At 43.6% G+C, this 22612-nt stretch overlaps 1 protein-coding gene and 1 long non-coding RNA gene across 3 annotated transcripts in view; one reads left to right on the top strand and one right to left on the bottom strand.

Moving 5' to 3' along the window:
* Positions 1 to 2635: 2635 nt before the first annotated feature.
* LOC145526291 (uncharacterized protein C11orf91 homolog) lies at positions 2636 to 12345 on the top strand. 2 transcript variants are annotated; one of them, XM_081541643.1, is made up of 3 exons: positions 2636 to 3161; positions 4335 to 4457; positions 12274 to 12345. In XM_081541643.1, exons 1-2 carry the CDS (start codon positions 2645 to 2647, stop codon positions 4418 to 4420), a joined length of 603 nt encoding a protein of 200 aa, XP_081397769.1. In that variant the 5' UTR covers positions 2636 to 2644; the 3' UTR covers positions 4421 to 4457; positions 12274 to 12345. The 2 variants fall into 2 exon arrangements, with proteins under 2 accessions (XP_081397769.1, XP_081397768.1); XM_081541642.1 differs by lacking the exon at positions 12274 to 12345 and having other exon boundaries at positions 4335 to 4586.
* Positions 12346 to 16170: 3825 nt separating this feature from the next.
* LOC145526294 (uncharacterized) overlaps positions 16171 to 22612 on the bottom strand; it is an 8080-nt gene continuing 1638 nt past the window's right edge. The window contains exon 3 of the long non-coding RNA XR_014068831.1: positions 16171 to 16863. This is a non-coding gene — a long non-coding RNA (uncharacterized LOC145526294). The remainder of the gene's footprint in view (positions 16864 to 22612) is intronic.

Raw genomic sequence — 22612 nt, 5'->3', positions numbered from 1 at the left:
GCTTGGTCCCAGGTCTGAATCTCAGACCCTGGTTCTTACCATTACTACGGTTCTGTAGAGGTGGAGAAAAACCTCCTCTATTACTTTAGGTTCAGTAGCTGGGTTATGAGAATTAAAGCAGTAAAAGACAGATTAACAGGAGAAAAGATTTATTATGCACTCACATGTGGGCCTTACACAACAGTAGTGAAAACCCAAAGAAGTGTTTAGGCTTGAGAGCTCGTAAACCATTTCAACAAAGGGTGGTACACTGTGAACAAGACAAAGGGAAAGGGGTTTGGGTTGCCAAGAATTTTCATTTCTAGGTCAATTGTGGGAAGGTAAATACTGGATTGGCCAAAAAGTTGATTCAAGTTTTTTAGTAAGATCTTACAGAAAAACCCAAATGAACTTTTGGGCCAACCCAATAAACGGGGGAAACTTATGGAAGATAAAGGTTGTTTGGTAAGGCTCTGTTACGCAGACTCAAGTTAGGGCCATTTCCAGTGGTAAGAGTTGTCTCCTTATTCTGGCATGGGAGAGGGGGTTGGGGACACCTTCACAAAGGGAAATTTATTTTATCTTTACAAAGGAAATTTTGTAACCTTTAAAAGGGGAAATTTATGCCCTGCTTTTAGGCAGAAAAGGAGAGGACAGAGTATCTCTTGTGTCTGCTTTTTCTCAATTAACTTCAACTTAAAATAATTCTTATGCAAAGCGGTGTATTTTGTGGTGGTATATTTTGATCTCCTTCAGTTCCCACAATACATAACACTGTTTTAAAAGTGCCCAAATATTTATTGAGTCTTATTATATGCCCTGGTGGCTCAGTTGGTAAAGAATCTGCCTGCAATGCAGGGCACTTGGGTTCGATCCCTGCGTTGGGAAGATCCCCTGGAGAAGGAAATGGCAACCCACTCCAGTATTCTTGCCTGGAAAATCCCATGGACAGAGGAGCCTGGCAAGCTACAGTCCATGGGGTCACAAGAGTTGGATACGACTTGGTGACTGAATCACTCCACCACCACCATTCTATGCCCAGCATTATAAGATCCTTGGGCCAGATCCTCACCCTCAAGAAGCTTACAGGTGAGTATGGGAAGAAAAAGCTTCTTAGTTTCAGACAAGCCCCTCAATGGGAACTGCTCTTATAATTTGAGAGAATACATACGTTTACAAGTTCTTCACACACATTATTGTCTTCCATCTGATCATCAGAAAGAACCCTATGAGGCCACCTGTTCTTTTATTTTGCAGAAAACCATCTTAGAAGTCAAGCAACTCGTCAGTCCAGGACATCTGACGCTGCTTTGCTGCTACACACACATACACGCACACAGTATTTGCTAGTGGACCTGGATCTGACTCAGATCTTAACTGACCAACAGCCTAAACCGGACCCCACCCATCTTTGTTCATTCACCTCAATATCATTAGGCAGAAGTTTTCAAGGAAATTTACTCCCCTTCCGTCTATGACTAATACAGGCTACCATTTCAATGAACTGGGCATGTCCTTGGGCAGTATATCCAAGTCACCTTAAAAAATAACTGAGCTGTTTGAGGGTTGCTCTGCAGAATTTCCTTTTGGTGGTTCGTTGACTGCCTTTTAGCTCCTGATAAGCAATGTTTGGAAGAAAACTAAACTGCATTTCACTTAAGACACCTAGGTCAGATCTATTACAAATCCATAAGAGGCTCTCTCTCTCCTTTTTTTCCCAGAATTGTCCACAACACTGGGAAATTTGGTGAAAACTTGGGTTGGTTCTAACAGCCATTCCCATCAATCTGCTTCTTCTGTTATAGAGAATGAAGTCAGATACTTGTTTCCCCAGACTTCTCTGCAAGGAGGGGTGGTAAGCGAAGTCTGCTGGTGGAGGGGGCAAGTTTCTAAGATTTTTTTTCTTTTTTTCTCCCTGTAAGAGGAGAGGGGCTTCCCAGGTGGCACAGTGGGAAAGAATCCATCTGCCAAGGCAAGAGAGGCAAATTCAATCCCTCGGTGGGTAAGATCCCGTGGCTAGGAAATGGCAACCCATTTCCAGTATTCTTGCCTGGAAAATTCCGTGGACAGAGGAGTCTGGTGGGCTACAGTCCACGGGGTCGCAAAGAGTCTGACACGACTGAGCACGCCCGCACACACGGAGGCACAAACACATGAAAGGAGAGGAAGCCTGAAGGAAGTTTCCCCTCGGAGTTCTGACCAGCTCGCGGCTTCCTACTTCTGGATGAGGTTGTAGCAGGATGAGAGAGCAGGAGTCAGGGGTGCAATAACGCGAGTGAGGCTTGTGAAATTCAGGGGTGGTAGCGGGAGTCTTGGGGCGGGACCCGGCCGGGGTCTGGAGGACGTGGAGGTGCTGTCATCGAGGACGGTGGGTGATCGCCGGTAGGGGATGAGCGCCACAACAGAACGGATCCGCCCGATTCCCCATTCCCTCTGCTAGGGTGGCCCTTCTCACTCCAGGGGGCGGAGGCGGCGGCGGCGGTGGCGGCGGCGGCGGCGACCACATTCTGGGGCGTGGCCAGCCGGACCTGAAAATCCCGACTGTTTGGGGGCGGGGCCGCTCCCTCGCGGCGTGGCCTGTGGAACCTCGGAATCCCGGCGACTCCGGGCCGGGGCTCGCGTCTCCCGGCACGGGGTTCCTCTCACGCAGCTTCCCATTCAAACGATGCCGAAGGGGCGGCGCGGCAGCCAGAGCCCCACGGTGAGCCAGCGACCGGCTCCGCCCCTCTACTTCCCGTCCCTCTACGACCGCGGCATCTCCTCGTCCCCGCTCAGCGACTTCAACATCTGGAAGAAGCTCTTCGTGCCGCTGAAGGCTGGAGGGGCGGCGGCGGCGGCGGCGGCGGCGGCGGCGGCGGCGGCGGCGGCGGCGGCGGGCCAGTCCCTGCCTCAGGCGCCCTCGGCCCCAGCGCCCCCGCCGCCCCCCGGCCTGGGTCCCCCTAGTGAGCGCCCTTGTCCCCCGCCCTGGCCCTCCGGCCTGGCCTCCATCCCCTACGAGCCTCTGCGCTTCTTTTACTCTCCACCGCCGGGGCCCGAGGCAGCGGCCTCCCCGCTGGCTCCCGGCCCCACGACCTCCTGGCTAGCCTCTGCCTCCCACCCTGAGGAGTTGTGCGAGCTGGAGATCCGGATTAAGGAGCTGGAGCTGCTCACCATAACTGGGGACGGCTTCGACTCCCAGCGCTGTGCGTGACCTCGGCGCCTTAGCCTGCCGCGGCTCCCTCCTTGGCTCCGTGGCCCCTGAGCCCCTCACCCGCAGTGTGGCCTTTAGGCTCAGACTCCAGTTCCCAGGAACCCCAGATCCCAAACCGATACTCCCCCGCCCCCTCGGAATCCAGACACTTCATCTTGGATTTCAATCAATTTCTTCCTCCACCGTAAATCTGGACCCTTTTGCCCCAAGTTCCAACCTCCCTCCGCCCTGAGCCTTTATATTACTTTGAGCTCTAAACCTGGAACTCGGTCCATCACAACCCCCAGGTTGAATTTTAAGCCTCCTGCACAGTAGTACAACCACCCTGGGGGGTCCACCCCCAAGACAACTCCTGTTTCTAGAGGCCTGACTCAGTGTTTATCTTAACTTGGGGTCCTCAGTGGAAGGAGGGGAAGTAGGTGAGGGTCATTTGATCTCTAGGGAGACGTGCAAGACCTAGAAGGCTGAGGACGCTCACTGAGGGGCTTTGGGGTCTTCCATTTCTCAGTGCTGGAAGGTCACCTCCTGTGACGCCCCTGGCTGCCCTCTAACCAGAGTCACAGCCTCTGCCATCTGATCTTAGGTCTAAAGTCTTAGACAGACCAGGGTGGACCAGGCGTGCTATGTGGGCAGGATTCCTCTAGTGTGCAAACTGACTGAGTCCTCCCTGTTCCAGAGTGAAGCTGTTAAACCCCGTTTTACTCCCAGAAGGACCAGGAATATTCAGGAGCCATAAGCTCTTCAACAGACTTTGTCTTTGCCAACACCTGGTCTGGCTAAGGCTAGCACTTGACCACTGGAGGAGGGCAGATGGGTCTAGAAAGACCATCCCCACCACTGTGAAATAAACTACATGTTTAGGTACATGTGGCCATGGGAACAGTCCCCAATTCATCAGGCACTCTCGGATGTCACCTACCCGACTGCCTGAAGAAGAAAACTCCTAGAATACTTGGACTTTCCAAGTCCTGGATTTCTCAACCACATATTTCTCCACTTGGATATGTTTTGGCTCTTAGGGTTCCCCCCCGCCACCCATCTTGGGTCTTAATAGGTTTGGGACTCATGTGGGGAAGCACATGATTGCTTCCCAAAGCTAGCTTTGGAAGTGTTAGAAAAAAGCCCTCCTCTCTCCTACATCTAAGTTTGTTTTGGTCTCCTGCAGATAAATTCTTGAAGACGCTGAAAGATGAAAAGTTACAAGGCCTGAAGACCAGGCAGCCTGGAAAGAAGTTGGCCTCTCTCTCCTGAGGAGCTGCCCACCAGAGCCTGGCAGCCGCCTCCTTAGGTGGTAGTGCTTAGATAATGTGTTCCGTTTGTTGTCATTTCAAAGATCGTTATTTTCTGTTTTGTATTTACTGCTATTCTCGTTGCTCCCAGCACGTACTCCACATACAGTGCCCACTTGCGTGGTAAATCTCATGGTCTCTCTCCTGTCTGTCCACTGCTGGGGGGAGTGCTCACATGGGGGCTGGAGGCTGCTGCCCAGCCAGCATTCAGGGGTTTCCAAGACCAGGAGAGGAGGGGATCCCTCACACTGCCAAGTCGGGGGGATTGGAAAAAGCCAAGGGCAACATATATTTGGTTCTGTTGCCATGTCCCTACTCAGAAAGGCTCTTTGAGGACTGGAACAAGGGGTTGGTTTGGTTTCAAACAGCTTTAGTCCTTGGAAATGTTTTATAATTTTTAAATGCTTTTTGGAGCACAAAACTCTTTGCTAATCTGATGAAAGGCACGGTCCTTCCTAGACATTCATATAGTCGAATCCTTGAGTGCTTATTATGTGTTAGGCACCCTCCTAGGCTCTTGGGATTGGGGATGGGGATACAGATAGCAAATATTATTAGTAAATCATAATATGGTTTCAGAAGATAACAGGCTAAGGGGAAAACAAAAAGTAGGGATGAGGATGGTCAGGAGGGTGGGAGGAAAGCAGACTTTCTTGAAGAGAAAATATGTAAACAGTGCTTGACGGAGATTGAGAGCGATAGCCAGGAGACACCCTAGGGGAGCATTTCGGGGTGAAGGGCAGGTGCAAAAGCTGAAGGTGGGAGCACGCCAGGAGGTCTGGGGGTCAGCAGAGAGAGAAGATGGCTGGAGCAGGAGTAAGGGATGAGTGCAGAGAGGGTCCATTCGCATGGGACCTTACAAACATGGTAAGGACCTGGGGATTTTTACTCTGAGTGGGATGGGAAGTAGAGTTTTCAGCTGCTGAGTAACAGGTTCTGATTTGTGCTATGTTGAGAACAGAGTAAGGAAGGATGAAGAGAAAACAGTTAGGAGGTTGTTGGAATTAATGCAGCTAAGTGAGAAGCAATGGTGCAGTATTCCTGCCCTTTCCCCCTTGCTGGGTCCCCTGCTGCCAGGTACTGCCTCTATGGTGAGGAGCAAGGGCCTGGTGGCACGAGCACACAAAGGATAACATAGTTGATGGAACAAATCTTTGATCTAGAACAAATCTTCCAGGGACTGCCCTGGTGGTTAAGACTCCATGCTCTCAATGCAGAGGAGATGGGTTTGATCCCTGGTTGGGGAACTAAGATCCTGCATGCCACACAGTGTAGCCTGAAAAACAAAACCCAAATCTTCCACTAAGTATAACGTTTGGGTGCTTAGCTTCTCCACCCCTTTGTGCCTTCACTATGCCAGCAGCCTAGATCGTAGCTAAAGAATCTGTGAAGTTTGGGCTTCTTTCAGAGGAGAATGGAAAAGAGTAGCTGGTGAGCCAGGCTTCCCTGGTGGCTCAGAGTTTAAGAACCCACCTGCCAATGCAGGGGACATGGCTCGATTCCTGGGTCGGGAAGATCCCCTGGAGAAGAAAATGGCAACCCACCCCAGTAGTCTCACCTCGAGAATCCCATGGACAGAGGAGCTTGGCTGGCTACAGTCCATGAGGTCGCAAAAGAGTTGGGTGCAACTTATCTACTAAAAAACAGCTGGTAAGCCAGGTGTCTTCAAAGACAGGTGAAATAGGAGGGAGAAGAGGAGGGGGTCTGACAAATAGCATTGACAGGTCAATAGGAACTTGAGCATTTGCTCCTGGATTTAGCAACAGGATTTTGTTTGTGGTGATTTTGCAGTTTTAGTTGAGCAAAAGGGGTTGATGCCTGACTGCGGTTAGTTTGAGAATGGGAGGAGAGGAATTAGAGATAGGAGGTAGATGCCTTTATAGGAAGCTTAGCTTCAGAGCTGAGATGGAAACAACTGGCAGGGCAAGCAGGGTCGAGATAAGGGTTTTTTAAGAAAGGAGAAATGACCCCGTAGAGGGAGAAAAACTGACAAATAGAAGAGATCTCTGCCTGATGCACAGCAAGCCAAATGGTGAGATGCCAATGTTTGCAGCAAAAAGAGGTCTTATTTGTGAGACAGCTGGAGAAGAGGCTGAAAGTACAAGTAGTAAGTCTGCCCCCAAAAGGCAAGGGGCTGGGGTATTTATAGGATTACGAATAAAGATGATGCAGATCAGCTGGAGGTGTGGGGAATGTGGGGATGTGATTGGGAAAAGATGCAGGAATTGTCCTCCTGCGCAGGTGTAACTCGGCTACACGCCTCTGCACGTTTTGAGCGTGGCGGTTTGGGCCCTCTGATGTCAAAAAGGTCCTGAGTGGACCCTGGTGTAGTCCCAGTTAGAGGGTCAGTGGTCCTATCCAATCTTAACCCATTCAGATGAAATTAGCCTCCAAGTTTCTGGGCAATAACTCAGGCAAACATCTTACTGTTTAGCCTTCATGCTGCTGGGAGGACATGCAAGTCTTAAAACAACCTTGATTAGTGAAGACAGGTGAAATGGATTTAACCTGTGGCTTCAGAGAGAGGAGGAATTGCTGGAATGGTGTCCTTGAGTGGATGAGAGGGGTCAGGTCTAGTTTATAGTAGAGGGATTGGCTTTGGATGGAAGCAGAGATGGTTTATTCTTAATGTGCTTAGTTGCTCAGTCACGTCCGACTTGTTGTGACCCCATGTACTGTAGCCCACCAGGCTCCTCTGTCCATGGGGATTCTCCAGGCAAAAGTACTGGAATGAATTGTCATGCTCTCCTCCAGGGGAGCTTCCCAACCCAGGGATTGAACCCAGGTCTCCCATACTGCAGGTGGATTCTTTACCATTGAACCACCAGGGAAGCCCTGGGTTTTCAATAGATTGGCTTTGGATGGAAGCAGAGATGGTTTATCCTTGATAGCAGGAGGTTATCACCTGATGATGACAGATGGGGTGGTGGGAGCCCCAGAGGCTACATACACTTGCCCCAGAGTTTGTGCAGCGACCACCAGCTTGAGGGCACAAGCGTGCATGTCTGTGAGGCCCAGCTGGAGACCCTGGGCATGGGTACCGGGAGCCAGACAGAGGCTGGCCAGCCACAGAGCTGCTGCCCGACTGCGGGGGCGTTTCAGCCACTGCTGCCCACAGGCAGGAGTGTGGGCCCAATGTCAGGCCAAAGCCCCCAGGTTCTAAACCTTAGCAATGAATTTCAGTGTTTCCAAAACCCAGTATAGGGTGAGCAAAGTCTGGACAGTCCCCCAGAATTCACAACTGTGGGAGTTCACAACCCCAGAATTCACAACCCCTGGGAGTCCTCCCACCCTGGGCATTCCAGGTCCTGTCTCCCCTCTCTAGGAGGAAGCTCGATTCCCATTACTCCAGGCTGGTTGATGCAAGAGAAGCTCCCTTGTTCTAGAAAACTTCAGGCTGGCAAGTCCAGTGAGGGGAGCTGGAGGCTCTTAATGAGAGTCAGGAAAACTCAGCAGCAACCTCAAGGAGGGCAGAGCTGCCCGGGGGTAGGGGGGCATTTCCCATTTCTTCTCCAGAGCCTCCACTGCCCCCCACCCCCATCCATCCAGACTCATAAAACTGGCCACCAATTAAGCGCATACTGGGCACAGAGGGAGGCAGTTGACATGAACAGTCTACTTCTTAGTAGTACCAGGACTCCGTGCTTTCACTGCACGGGGCACGGGTCCAATTCTTGGTCAGGGAACTAAGGTCCAGAAAACTCCATGGCATGGCTAAAAATAATAATTCTTACTAGCACGTTGTGATATAGGAACCATTCTTGACATGTTTTACAAATGAGGGGACAGAGATTCTGAAAGGTGTCGTGATTTACCCCCTCCTCCACCCCTGGGCACAGGGCTAGGGAATGGCAGAGTGAGGATTGGAAGTCAGGCTTGTCAAGGGTCTCCCAGGCCTTCCTGCAGCATAAAAGGGCACAGACATAGGGGAAGCCCTAGTGAGTCACCAGAAGGAAACATTAGGTTCAATACCGGGAGGACATAGTTTGGGAGTGGGCTGTCTCCCAAGTGAGAATGGAGTTGACAGTCTTATGGTATCACAGTCAAGGTCCCAGGAATGCCCACACTCAGCCCCATCGCTTGTCCCTTCATCCCATGGCTTTGGCCACAGGTACTGTTATCAGCATGGTGGAGGAGGCAGGTCTTGTGATTCTCAGTCCATCCTGAACAGAATGGAATGGAAGAGGCTGTATACCAAAGAGAAAGATGCTTGGCAATTGAAAACAAGATAAGGGTCCAGGTGAAGCAAACACCATATGCACGGAATAATAAATGCAGTGGCATGCTGGAGCCAGCTGGAACAGCTCATGAAAGCCAATGGTTAAATTTTGAGGAATTTTGTAAGCTGGTTGTTAAATACAGCCATTGTTAAAAATTAACTTGTATCAACTTACAGTTAAACAGTATTTAAAATGAAGGTAATAAATATTCAAAATTCAGCACTCCCTAGTTATTTTGCTCCATTTTACAATTACCCATGCTCTTAAAGTTATTTATGGCTCTTGTGTCTGTATAGTGGAAATACTATATAACAGTGAACTAATGTTACATTCCTTCTGAGTAATGTCTGTGTTGATGTCTTGAAACTGGCCACAGTGAGAGTATTTACACTGTGGAAATTGGTAAATGTACAAATCAGGGTGTTTCTTGTCCTCTCTACCTTTTCCAATCTCCATAAAAAGTTGGTTGTTAAACATTTACGGACACATCTCCAGATAAACAGGAAAAATCATTGATAGCTGAGCTAGAAGGAAAGCTGCTTTGGAGCATTCAGAGTTGGGCTGAAGGTATGACTGAAGCTCCCTGCTGCTTCTGGCTTGTCTACCCACTTGGTTACCCACATGGAAGAGGTAGGAATGAAGAGCCTAGTCATATCAGCTCATGAAGGCAGGCTTTTCTTTTTTGGCCACTGGACTTGCAGGATCTTAGTTCCTCTGGACCAGGGATCCGAACTGTGCCCTCTGCAGTGGAAGCATGGAGTCTCAACCACTGATGATGCAGGGCCCAGGGAATGTCCGGGACCTCAGCCAATCAGATTAGCAGCTTGTACTCTCATCAGCGTAGAGGGCGAGCAGAGGAAACAGCCTGTGGGTGGGGGAGTGACGTTCATCTTTTCCAGTGGTAACTTGTTTGAGCTAGATGGAACAGCAAATCTGATAGAGGGTGAAACCAGATATATGCATCATGACTGCTCCATCAACGGATCATTAGTCCTGAGAGAAGCAGAGATTTCAAGTGTGATGGGAAAACCTGCCACCCCCTCAACCAAATAACCTGTGCCCTATGCTATGGCCAAAGGATTCAGGCAGGACCCAGTGCCTGCAGGGGCCTGGCTTCTTGAGCAGGAGGAAGACAGACGTCATCACTGCGTTAAAGTCTCCCTCTCACTGGAGGTGAAGGCTGTACTGGTGCCTTATGCACACTGGCCTTTTCCTTTCAATGACATCTTGAGCCTGTCACCACCCTGATATGTGACCTTAGGAATGTTACTCAACCTCTCTGAGCCTGTCTCATCATCTGGGAGATAGAGACATGTTCTCATGGGTGGGAGAAAATTATCAAGATGATAGAGGGGAAATTTTTCTCAGATGAGAGTCATAATTACTGTTTTCCACCCTATTTAGGACCCATTGCTCACTGCTGAGCTACTAGTTGAATCTGCAGGGCTCTACAAAAGTGATGGGGGTGAGCATGGCTGGGGGCAATTTGGGGAAGAGGGTGATTCTTTTCTAGTGAGGGCCAAACACGTCTCTCCCAGGCAGCATCACATCCGCCACTTCAGATGAGATCAAGGACTCGGCCCCTCTGTAGGTGGTGCCCCAAAGAGAGGGCTTCCATCCCGTCCACAGCTGAGCATCAGCACATCCAAGAAGGGTATCTGTGCAGCGACCAGAGGCAAAGTAACTAGAGAGGAATCCAGAAAATACATCCATGACACCAAGCTGGAAGATGACACATTCTAGGGGCTCTTGGTGGTAGGGGAAAGAGGCCACTCAAAGCAGCTCACTTAAATAACAAGAGGGGATGATGGTAGGGTTGGTGGTTACAAACAGTAGAAACTAACGCAAGAGAAAGAAACAAAGGGGGTGTCTAGGGCTTTAGGAGGAAAGGAATATGGCGCTGCCACTGGACACTTGGCTCCAACCACATTTGTTTTCTCCAATCACATTTGTTCCTTGGAGAGCAAATGTGGTTGGCTGGTCTGGGTTGCTCGTCTGTTTCTGTCCCTGTTGGGGTGAGGTGGTCAGAGTCCTGAGATTGCTGCCCCACCAGAGGCCCTTGGAGCAGAGGAGCATTTGTAGACACATCACATGTCCCCTCATGGGCCTCAGGCCTGTTGGCATCGGGGCCTGGAAGCCACAAGGAGCCCAGGCAGCTCGCCCCCCTCTCTTCCTCTCACTCCACACACCTGCACACCTCCTGCCTGTCTCCCTAGACTGTCGACTCAGTTCAGCTTCCCCCTAGAGAGTCATGTCGGGTTCCCTCTCACAGGAACCCTTTGCTAGTTCCAGTTCCTAAGAGAAGAATGGGAGTGGTTAGACAGTCCTTACTGGAGCATATCAAATACTAAAGGTGATGTGGAAGAAGTTCAAGGACCTGGAGTAGCTGGTATGTAACCCAAGATTTGAGTTTAAACATCAGTTGCTTCTGAGACATTTTGGAGAGTATATATGTGATACATACAATTGCTTGGTAAATACATGATGTTGTAGTGGATAAGACGGCATCTTTTTAATAGCTGTGTTTCAATGTGAAAGATACTATAGATTCTGGATTTTTCTCCTAACTATAATACAATAAATATAATGTATAAAGGTCATTATTTTATCAGTTTAGTACCTTAAACATGAGCTTTTCTAAAAGGATAGCAAACTCAATCATTCAGGGGTTGAGTTTCCATTCTGTGCATCAAATGGATTTCTTGCTTTCCCTTCTTAACTTATTTGTTTTAGCTGAAAAATTATTCATTATCATACTCTATAGGGTTAAAAGGTATAGGACAGAAAAAGAAAATAAATTTCATACTGGTCATCTTTTTGAATTTCAGGGGAAGTGCTAACACTAATAGCAGAGATTTTATTGTCAATCATCTCTAGCCTCTGATTACAATTGACATTTGGCTTTTTAAAAAATTATGAGTAGTATAAGTGTGTGAGCCCTCAGATTCTTCAGTCTTTTGTTGCACTTCAGGAAACTATTATTACTTAAGCAATGCACTTTGGTTACTGGTCCTAAGCATACGTAGGATTCAGTTTAAATTTGTTTTAATTAATTGCCACAAATAGAGTCATAGTCTACATCTCTTTCTAAGGAATTGTTCAGGGGCTAGTGCTAAAGAGCTTTGTTAAAGCTGTGACCCTCCTCAGTCATCCTGTCTGTGGGGTGAGGCCTGTCTCCCTTGTGACTGCACTTTGGGCCAAATGCTGAAGATGCATCTTCAGAGTTTTATGTTTTAGTCTCTTGCTACTTTTAAACGTTTAAATTATCCTTATCTGTTTGAATTAGAGTCTGACAGTTTTTATTACCCATGTCTTAAAGAGTGTGTCTTCAATGCCTCTCCGTTTTTGGTTTCTATTCCTCTACTAGATATCACCCCCCTACCCCCTTGCATATACGCTGTAAGGCATTTGGAGAGTACAACAAAATGTCAAAATACGCATAATCCCATCACTGTTACCATTTTGTTACATTTCCTTTAAAAATTGTTTCCAATTATGCATTTACTTGAATATAGTTTAAAGAGGACATGTCTTATTTGCTATAATGAAGAATTAAATTTTATACTTTGATTTATTGTTGCTGTTTTCTCCGCAGGTGAATTTCCAATCATCAGCCCAGGCCGGGTATATGAGTATACAAGTTGTACCACATTCTCTACAACATCAGGCTATATGGAAGGATATTATACCTTCCATTTCCTTTACTTTAAAGACAAGATCTTTAATGTCGCCATTCCCCGATTCCATATGGCATGTCCGACATTCAGGGTGTCTATAGCTCGATTGGTAGGTTAAATTCTCCTCTGGTGTTGATTTACATGACTTTGTAGCGTGAACTCCACAGAGGGTCTTACAGATAGTTTGCAAATGGTATTTCAGAGAACCCTCGAGATTTTGAGGGAGATATCTTTGGAGGATGGGGGGATATGTGAATACATTGGGTGGGGGTGGACAGTAAGTAAACTAGGCTCCATATTCTTTAATCAGAGTAACTCTACTGTTATCTTTTTGTTGTTTTTGTTTGTTTTAAAGAAACGATTTTTTAGAGCAGTTTCAGATTCAGTTTCAGTTTCAGCAGATTCATAGCAAAATTGAGCAGAAGGTACAGAGATTTCCCATGCTTCAGCACATGCATAGACACGCCCATTATCAATATCTCCCAGCGGAGGGGTAGCTTTGTTACAATTGACGAATCTACCTTGACACACCATTATCGCCCAAAGTCCATAGTTTACATTAGGGTTCACTCTTGGTGTTGCATAGTCTGTGACTTTGAATGAACGTGTAGTGACCTGTATCCTCCATATAAAGTAGTTACTGGTTTTAAGTTCAGTGTCTTTTCCAGTTTCCAGAAACAGTTTTGCTGCCTAATGAGAGTCACTGTACCGGACCAGTTAGAGTTGCCTTTATCTCATGAAGACTGGGGAAACAATTTCTTACTGTGTTTTTGCTAAAATTCCCAATTTTAAAAAGTAATACAAATATCCTATAAAATCATTACAAAGGAGATTTAATGGGTAGACTTGTACTTTTAGTAGTCTCTCTTTGGGATAACTTCCTAATTCAATTAGTCCTGTTTTTAAAATCTCGTTTCTAGGGTTATGACGGGTATAACAGTAACCCCAGTCTTACCAGCTATAAAATGATTAAAAGAAATTTATCATGCTCCAGTAATACAATAGGAATACCACATGAATTGCATATCCAGAATGTAATCAAGTCACAGGGGTCAGATATTTTTAAAAAAAGCTCTCTAGCTCCTGGGGTGACCCTGATGAGTGGGTCCAAAATAAGTCTGGGAAGATAGACATGATGTTAACATGACTTAGATACATTCCCAACTCCAGTTTGGAAAGAAAAGGATGGTGATGAGACTCCACCACTAATACTTGTGGTATTTCTGGTGAAAAGAATCTGCGGTCTTAGCTTTGGAAGTGAAGTTTAGCTTCCCTTCCAATGTGTATTTCCAACACTGTGAATTTTCTACTTCCTATAACAGTCTTCCGTTTTTGAGTAGCTCCATTTTTGTATGAGATTGATATTATCCTTAAATGTTTGATACAGTTTATCAGTGAAGTCATCTAGGGCTAGAGTTCTCTTTGTGGGGACATTTTGAAATATGAATTTTATTTCTTTAACATTCATATTTTCTGTTCCTTATTTCACTTTTGGTAATTTGTGTCTTTCAAGGCATTTGTCCATTTGGTCTAAATACTGAATTTATTTCTATTAAGCTATTTGCAATATTCCCTTGACATCCTATAAGAGCTACAGTTACACATAGTGTTTTGTTCTTGATATTGGTAGTTTGCACCTTCTCTTTTGTTCATCACCTTAGCTAGGGGGTTATCACTTTTATTGATCATTTAAAGGAACAATTTTTGGTTTCACTGTTTTTCTCTATTTGCTCATTTTTATTTCATTGATTTTTGGAGTTATCTTTATTTCTCTCCCACTTACTTTAGGTTAAATTTGCTTTTCTTTTCTTTTTTTTTAACTTCTTAAAGTAGAAGTTTAGATGATTGATTTTAGACCTTCTAAGCACTGTTTTAGCTGCATTTCACAAATTTTGATGTGTTTGTTTTCATTAACATTTAATTCAAACTATTTTCAGATTTCCCTTGTAATTTAATTTTGATCTGTGTATATTTCTAGAAATGTATTGATTTCCAAACATTTGGAGCTTTTCTAGTTACCTTTTGGTTATTACTTTCTAGTTTTGTTATGGTTAGAAAACTTGCTGTGTATAATTTCAACTTTTTTAAATGTTTTATGGGCTAGCAGTATGGTCTGTCTTGGTAAATGATCCTTGTATATTTGAAAAGAATGTGTATTCTGATATTTGGGGAATATTATTCAATAAATGGCAAGTCAAATTGATTGTTTTTCAAGTCTTCTTTATATTTACTGATCTTTTTTGTGTATGCGTTTGTTCTCTGAGAGATGATTGTTGTAATCTCCAACTGTATGTCTATTTTTTAATTCTGAATTTTTATTCTTTTAAATTTGTTTCATGTATTTTACTTATATGCAAATATCTTTAGGATTGTTATGTGTTTTTAATGAAGTGCTTTTTTTTATTGTTATAAAACCTCTATCTGTGACAATATTCCTTGCCCTAAAGTTGCTATATATTCCTGACCTAAAGTGTAAAGAGCGTTGACGTTTGTTTGCGCAGGCAGTTTGCCCAGTTAAGTTACTATTGAGTCAGTTGATCCCGTTGGGGCTTGCTTTTTGTGTTTGTTAGGGTGAGGATAGAGTAGTCTTTACTTAAGTACACTAGTTCGCAGACTTTCCAGTCTCATGATCCCCCTAAGCTCTTACAAGTTATTGAGGACTCCAAAGAACTCTTGCTTACGTGGGTTATACAGCATTTATCATATTAGAAATAAAAACAGAAATTTTATATTTACTTACTCCTTTTTTAAAGTTTAAAATTTTTAAATTTATAATTTCCAATTACGGTAATAAACTCATTACATGTTCAACCTTCTCTTAACTATGTTCTTACTTATTGAGAGTTTTAGTTTCCTCCCGACCACAAAGAAGCATGTAAAATCTTGATCTCCCTTGTGGAAAATGTTTTCTCTTTCTCCAGGATGAGAACTCAATAAAATTAAATGAGAATTCTGCACTTATTTCTAATCAGCATGAAAGAGGCAGTGGGGATTGTATTTCTGTTGTGTTGTATTTGTATTGTACCTTTCCTATTTCAAGATTAGTTTTCTTGATATAGAAGTTGAGTTGTCCTCATTTGTCCCCTAACGGTGTATTATCGTTCTTAATACTACTCTTTGTTTTATACTTTGAATGCTGCTATAAAATTTTTTGGGGGGGTTGGTCGTAAGTCTTTTCTTGGTCTAGGTAGTTTGTTTTTGGACACTTGAGAGGCTCCTGCTGTTTATTTATTTCCATTCTTGTCTGTGTGCTCCCTTTTCCTTCTACTGTTTTTGTATATACACTTTTGTCTGATATTATCAGCAATCTTCCTCTTTATCTACATTGATTTTTTTTAACAATTTTTCTGTTCTTTTCTTAAGATAATTAATAATCATACTACCTGGATTTAATGTTTCAGAGTTTCCTAGGCTTTAATCTTCTCCCCCTTTTGGACCTTCTACTGAATTTTAAAGTATTTCCCAGAATAAGAAAAATCAAAAGATAAAAGTAATGAAATGTTATATTTATGTATATTTTCTCTGTTGTTGTTAGTGTTATAATAAATCCTGAGTGACAGTTATTTTGACAAATTCTAAGGGACATTTCCTTTCTCCCACATTCATTACTTTGCTTGCTCAACAGATATTTATTGAGTACCTACTAGGTGCTGGGGAAAATGTAGTGAACAACATAGTGAAAATCTCTGCCTTTAGGGATGTAATGTACAGCTGGGTGATTATGGTTAATAATACTGTATTGCATATTTTGAAAGTTGCTAAGAGAGTAAATTTTAGAAGTTCTCATCACACAAAAAAAGCTCTGTAACTATGTATGGCGATGGATGTTAACTAGATTTACTGTGGTGATCACTTGGTAATGTATACAGATTCTGAATCATTATGTTGTACATCTGAAACTAATATAATGTTGTTTGTCAATTATGCTTCAATAAAAATAAAAAATAAAAGAGAAGAAAGTTGAGGAGATTAAAAAGAAATCTCTGGCTTGGAATTTACATTGTAGTTGTAAGAGACAAAGTGTAGTAAAGATACACTCCTCACTTATGTCAAGGAGTCATAAGTGCTCTGGAGAAAAATCAGAGTAAGGGTGCTAAGAAGTGTACTGTTGGGTTGTTCTAACACAAAGATGTGTGAGGGAAGGCCTTGGTGACATTTGAGTTTATGCTTGAAAGAAGTAGAGGGAAATGGGTGATGTGTGGCCGAAGGGTGTTGCAAGCAGAACAGCAAGTACAGAGGTGCTGAAGCACTCAGGTGCTTGGTGTGTCTGAAGAAGTGCACGGAGGCCAGTGTGGCTGGAGGACAGTGGATAGGGGAGAGTGGTTAGAGACGCCATCGTGGGGCCGTGGGGTGCTGCATATTGCCATGCCATAAAGGCCATGGGGGAAGGACTTTTGCTGCCATCACAGCCCAAGTTTCCCAGTACTTCCCACAGTAACAGCTAGGTCCTCCTTGCTGTTCAGAATCCTGTCCAATTATACTAGCTCCTCTCTTGAGTCTTCAAAAACCTATGAGACAGAAAACCAACAGCAGAGTAAGTCAAGACTCGATTAGAGACATTGCTTAAAAGGAACAGAAATGTCCAAGAGACGTGCAGATACTGGATGTTCAACATCACTGCTGCCTTATTCTGATAGTCTTCAACAAGTTAATTTGAAAGTAGTGGCTACTGAAGGAGGTTGTCTTACTAGACCTCTTGTTGACAGTACATAAGAGTTACCAGCAGAGGTCGTAACTTACTTATATTTTTATATCCTCGTTTCTGTAAGCACGCAGGTTAATAAAGCATTGTTCCACTGTATGTTAATAAATTCAGTAAAATTTTATCTTGGGTTGTTAGAAGTGGTCTGTTTGCTACCTTCTGTGAATTACCAACCACCATGTAAAAAATAACTTCTATTAACGAAATATATTTACTGTGAAAACCACATTGAGCATTTTAAACCTTGTCATGGCATATATACTCTAGAATCCTAACATATGTGCATCATGAACGTGTATAAAAGTCTGTACGATTCTATAAAAAGGTATAAAATTCAATGAGAAGTTTATAAAAATTCATACTTGGCATGCCCAGTTGTTTAGATTCTAGGTAAATGAGAATTTGTATTATATAAAAAAAAAAACTGATGGAAGTTCTTATCAAAAGACTGTCTTCTCTTTCAAGGAAATGGGTCCTGATGAATATGAAGAGATGGAAGAGGAAGAAGAGGAGGAGGAGGAAGAAGACGATGACGATTCGGCAGACATGGATGAATCTGATGACGATGAGGAAGAGAGACAGAGGAGAGTCTTTGATGTTCCCATTCGAAGACGCCGCTGCTCTCGCCTTTTTTAGCAAGCCTCTGCTGATGGAAGCCCTGGGATGAATCCAGCCTTTTAAATAGATGTCTCAACAATGTCAATAACTAAACTGTTCTCAGCTTATATTAATAGCAGGAAGACTAGCATGAAGTACTGTGCCAGGCCCTGGGTTCTGTGCGATGCTACTTTGGGAATTGGATTGTTTGGGTTTGCTTTGTGTTTTTGAGGCAGAGGAGGAAATGGGAATCTTTTTTCTCTTCTAGGAGTTAATGGGAGGATAGTTATCTAGCTAAGGAACAGACATTTCTTTATTTAAAAATATTTTATACTTATAAAAATATGGAAATGGAAGGGAATTGGTTTGAAAGAGGATTTAAATTGAATCAGAAATACCTACACAAGGATAGAGAGAAACTATGTGACTGAATGGTTCTGTGAAAAGACTTATAAGTTATTTAGAAATGAACAGAATTTGTAATTAGGCTAATCCATTTAGTGATTCCTATATATTTTGTACCTACTGGGAACTAACTGACTAAATAGCCTGACTGCCAGTTGTTTGTCCTTTCTTAGACAATCTATCCTTGATTTAGAGTTTTCATCACAACCTTGAATTTAAAGCTATCAGTATGGCCTTGACCTTAAATCTAGTCTTCAACACTACCAACTTTGAATTGAAGGTTTTCAACACTATGACCTTTACCACACTGTTCACAAATGCTTCATTTTTGAAATGTAGTGTGTAAAAGTATGTATTGTGTTTATTAACAAGGTTCTTCACAGTGTCTCATGTAGTCTACATTTGTAAATACTGCTTCTGTTTTGTTACTTGACTGTCTAACTTTGTGATAAGTGACATGAATTTTATCTTAAGATCAAGTATGTTTTCCTGAAACATAAAAGTTTTTTTTTTTTGTAATTATATATAATTAAGAGTTTGGAAATGAAATCCTCCAAATGTCAAAACCTCACATTTTGAAAACAAATTTTGGTTCCAATCCTGTATTTTGTGTAATTGCCTATTTCCCAGGATTTCCGTGGTGGCTCAGACGGTTAAGCGTTTGCCTACAATGTGGGAGACCTGGGTTCAATCCCTGGATCGGGAAGGTCTCCTGGAGAAGGAAATGGCAACCCACTCCAGTGTTCTTGCCTGGAAAATCCCATGGACGGAGGAACCTGGTGGGCTACGGTCCATGGGGTCACAAAGAGTTGGACACGACTGAGCGACTTCACTTCACTTTCACTTTCACATAAATATATATCTTAGTAAGCTTTTGCTCTTAAAATGAAGATGAAATCAAAACTCTTTGGCCTATTGCCAGAGGCCCATTCAAAGTCATTTTCTGGCTCTAACTAAACTGTCATGTATTCTACCTTGCCTTTCCCCCAGAAACAGTTCTTTTCTAGGGAAAACTGTAGAAAGAGGCAAGTATATACAGGATTCAGAAGCTGCCATCAGGGAACTTAAAGGCAAACTTAGCCTTTCATATTAGCTAACATGAAACATATCAGAATGTTCTAAAGTGGAGTAATAGTTTTTCCTGCCCCCCCCTTTTTTAATAGAGTATTATCAGAGTGCCAAATCCTTCTGTTATGCCTATCCTTTAAAAAAAAAAACAACATTGTATTTTGAAAATTAAACTTTCCCAATAAAGTAGTAATTAGAAGTAGTTAATGTTGGAACTTAAAGCTGGTTCCAGGATCCCTCACCATTCTTAGCATCTTTCCCTTTTTAGAATGGCCTCTCCTTTCTCTCAGTTCCCAGAGAACTCAGGAGGCCCCACATCTCCCTGTCACCCCATCCAACCCTTATTCCTCAGAATGCTTCAGGCTCACTTATCCTTGGTTAGAATTCACATTCTTTTAGTATATTGACTGAGTTCTTCCTAAGGTGTGATTGATTAGTTGATAACCTCATCCTTTATTTCTCTGGCAAGAATTGTGTATTCACACAGAAAAGGGATCTAACAGTTGGTCTGACTGTACTTTTGGTGTAGTGAACCCCATTTCTGGCTCTGAGGTCCCTCAGAACACCACTTGTCTTTTACTCATTTGTCTGAAGCTTGATGTATCAGAATGAGGCAGATAGGTAAACAGTAACCAAATAGTTCAAAGTTTTTTTCCTCTTGTGAAAAACCAGAGGTAACTTGCTCATGGCTGATAAGGTGGCCCAATCTTTTCAATATTCCGGATTGCTTCCATCTTCCTGTTCTGCCATTTGTAGCAGACTTGAAGATCACTCATGGCTTTGGTGTAGCAACTGCAGCCATACGGTATTCCAAGAAGGATGATGAGAAAAGGGGAAAATTAAATGGAAAGTAAAAAGTAAAACAAGCCTGGAGAGGTAAACCAGCCAGGTCTCTAACAGGAATATAAGTAGAGATGGGGCAAGAGATGTAGGTATTAACATGGGCAGCATGGAACCCTAGTATGAAGAAATTGTAATGGCCCAAAGTAAGACATTCTAAATCCAGATGTACAAGCTGGATTTAAAAAAGGCAGAGGAACCAGAGATCAAGTTGCCAGCATTCTTTGGATCGTACCAGAAAAGCTTCTGCTTCATTGAGTTCGCTAAAGCCTTTGACTGTGTGGATCACAACAATCTGTGGAAAATTCTTCAAGAGATGGGAATACCAGACCACCTTACCTGCCTCCTATGAAATCTATATGCAGGTTAAGAAGCAACAGTTAGAACTGACATGGAAAAACGAACTGCTTCCAAATTGGGAAAGGAGTATATATACAATATACTATATACTGTATATACAATATACAAGGCTGTATACTGTCATCCTGTTTATTTAACTGATATGCAGAGGACATCATGCAAAATGCTGGGCTGGATGAACCACAAGCTGGAATCAAGACTACCAGGAAAAATATCAATAACCTCATTTGCAGATGACACCACCCTTGTGGCAGAAAGTGAAGAGGAATTAAAGAGCCTCTTGATGAAGATCAAAGAAGAGTGAAAAGCTGGCTTACAACTCAACATTCAAAAAACTAACATTATGGCATCCAGTCCCATCACTTCATGGCAAATAGAATGGGAAATAATGGAAACAGTGACAGACTTTATTTTCTTGGGCTCCAAAGTCATTGTGGACAGTGACTGCAGCTATGAAATTAAAAGACATTTGCTCCTTGAAAGAAAAGCAATGACAAACCTAGACAGCATATTAAAACGCAGAGAAATTACTTTGTTGATAAAGGTCCGTCTAGTCAAAGCTATGATTTTTCCAGTGTATGGATGTGAGAACTGGACAATAAAAAAGGCTGAACACCAAAGAATTGATGCTTTTGAACTGTGGTGCTGGAGAAGACTCTTGAGAGTCCCTTGGACAGCAAGGAGATCAAACCAATCAATCTTAAAGGAAATCAACCCTGAATATTCATTGGAAGGACTGATACTACTTTGACCACCTGATGCAAAGAGCAGATTCATTGGAAAAGACTCTGATGCTGGGAAAGATTGAAGGCAGGAGGAGAAGGGGATGACAGAGGATGAGATGGTTGGATGTCATCACTGACTCAATGGACATGAGTTTGAGCAAACTCCGGGAGATGGTTAAGGACAGGGAAGCCTGACATGCTATAGTCCATGGGGGTGCAAAGAGTCAGACACGATTGAACAACTGAACAAAATAAGATATTCTACAGGCTTGAATTAGGGCAGTAGCAGTGGGAGTGGAGTGGAGAGAGGATGAAATTGAAGTATCTAAACGATAAAATAGGCAGGAGTTGGTGATTGCATGTGTGGGAGTAGAAGAAACTGAAGTTGATTCCAGGTATGGGACGCCATTGATGAAAAAAAAATTGCAGGAAAAGCAGTGGAACATTGGAGAAGAGTTAAGATCTGAACACATTTTGAGTTCAGATGTCTGTGGGACATATAGATGGAGATGTCCAGTAATTAGATACAAATATGAGGATCCAAGGAGTGGTAGAGAAAAAAGATTTGCAAGTTGACTTGTAAACATATATACAGTCAACCCTCGGTATCTGCAAGAGAATGGTTCCAGAACCTCCACGGATACCAAAATCAGTGGATGCTCAAGTCCCTTACAAAAAGTGAAAGTGAAGTCGCTCAGTTTTGTCCAACTCTTTTCGACGCTGTCCGTAGCCTACCAGGCTCCTCCATCCATGGGACTTCTCAGGCAAGAGTACTGGAGTGGGTTGCCAATTCCTTCTCTCCCTTACAAAAAATGATGTATTTTTAATACAGTCATCCCTTGACAACTGCAGTTTCGGTAGCTGAATCCACTGATGCCAAACCTATGGATATGGAGGGCCAACTGTATTCGCAAGTTAAAACAAAGCGGGTGCACTATAGTCTCCCAGGGAAAACATATAGCCATGGTTCTCAGGCCAACACTGGCAATACCACATTATGAGCAGGTAATGGAAAAGAGCTTATAGGATGCCCAGAAAATGCATGTGGAAGAGCTCTGTAAACAAACTATCATAGGAAATACACATTTTAGCTGATTTAAGCACACTGTAATATCAGGGCTTTCCTGGTAGCTCAGTCGGTAAAGAATCTGCCTGCAGTGCAGAAAACCCAGGTTTGATCCCTGGGTCAGGAAGATCCCCTGGAGAAGGAAATGGCAACCCACTCCAGTGTTCTTGCCTGGAAAATCGCATGGACAGAGGAGCCTGGTGGGGTCGCAAGAGTCAGACACGACTTAGCAACTACACCACCACCACTACCACTGTAATATCAAAGCAAATCCTGATTTGAGACTCCAGTTTGTACAGAGAAAACCCAAGATTAAGGCACCACCACATGAAATTCATTCCATGACACCCCAAAGCCATCAGAGGATCATGGTAGAAGGCACATGTCATGATGGGTTATCATACAGTTTCCCCTCCTTGAACTTGATCTCAGCAGAGGTCAATCTCTTGGAAAAAGAATGTAATATTGGCCTGCCTTCCCAGCTCTCCTTTGCA

The sequence above is a fragment of the Giraffa tippelskirchi genome, chromosome 11, assembly GCF_054371585.1.
Source record: "Giraffa tippelskirchi isolate mGirTip1 chromosome 11, T2T-mGirTip1v1.2.pri, whole genome shotgun sequence".
NCBI classification, from domain to species: Eukaryota; Metazoa; Chordata; class Mammalia; order Artiodactyla; family Giraffidae; genus Giraffa; species Giraffa tippelskirchi.
This window is presented reverse-complemented; position numbering and strand designations above follow the sequence as displayed.

What these genes read in the sequence shown, in the direction of transcription:
- LOC145526291 (XM_081541643.1), top strand. Translation starts at nt 2,645, where the DNA reads ATGCCGAAGGGGCGGCGCGGCAGCCAGAGCCCCACGGTGAGCCAGCGA. An exon ending in CGGCTTCGACTCCCAGCGCT is followed by an intron (nt 3,162 to 4,334) that starts GTGCGTGACCTC and finishes GGTCTCCTGCAG; the next exon opens with ATAAATTCTTGAAGACGCTG.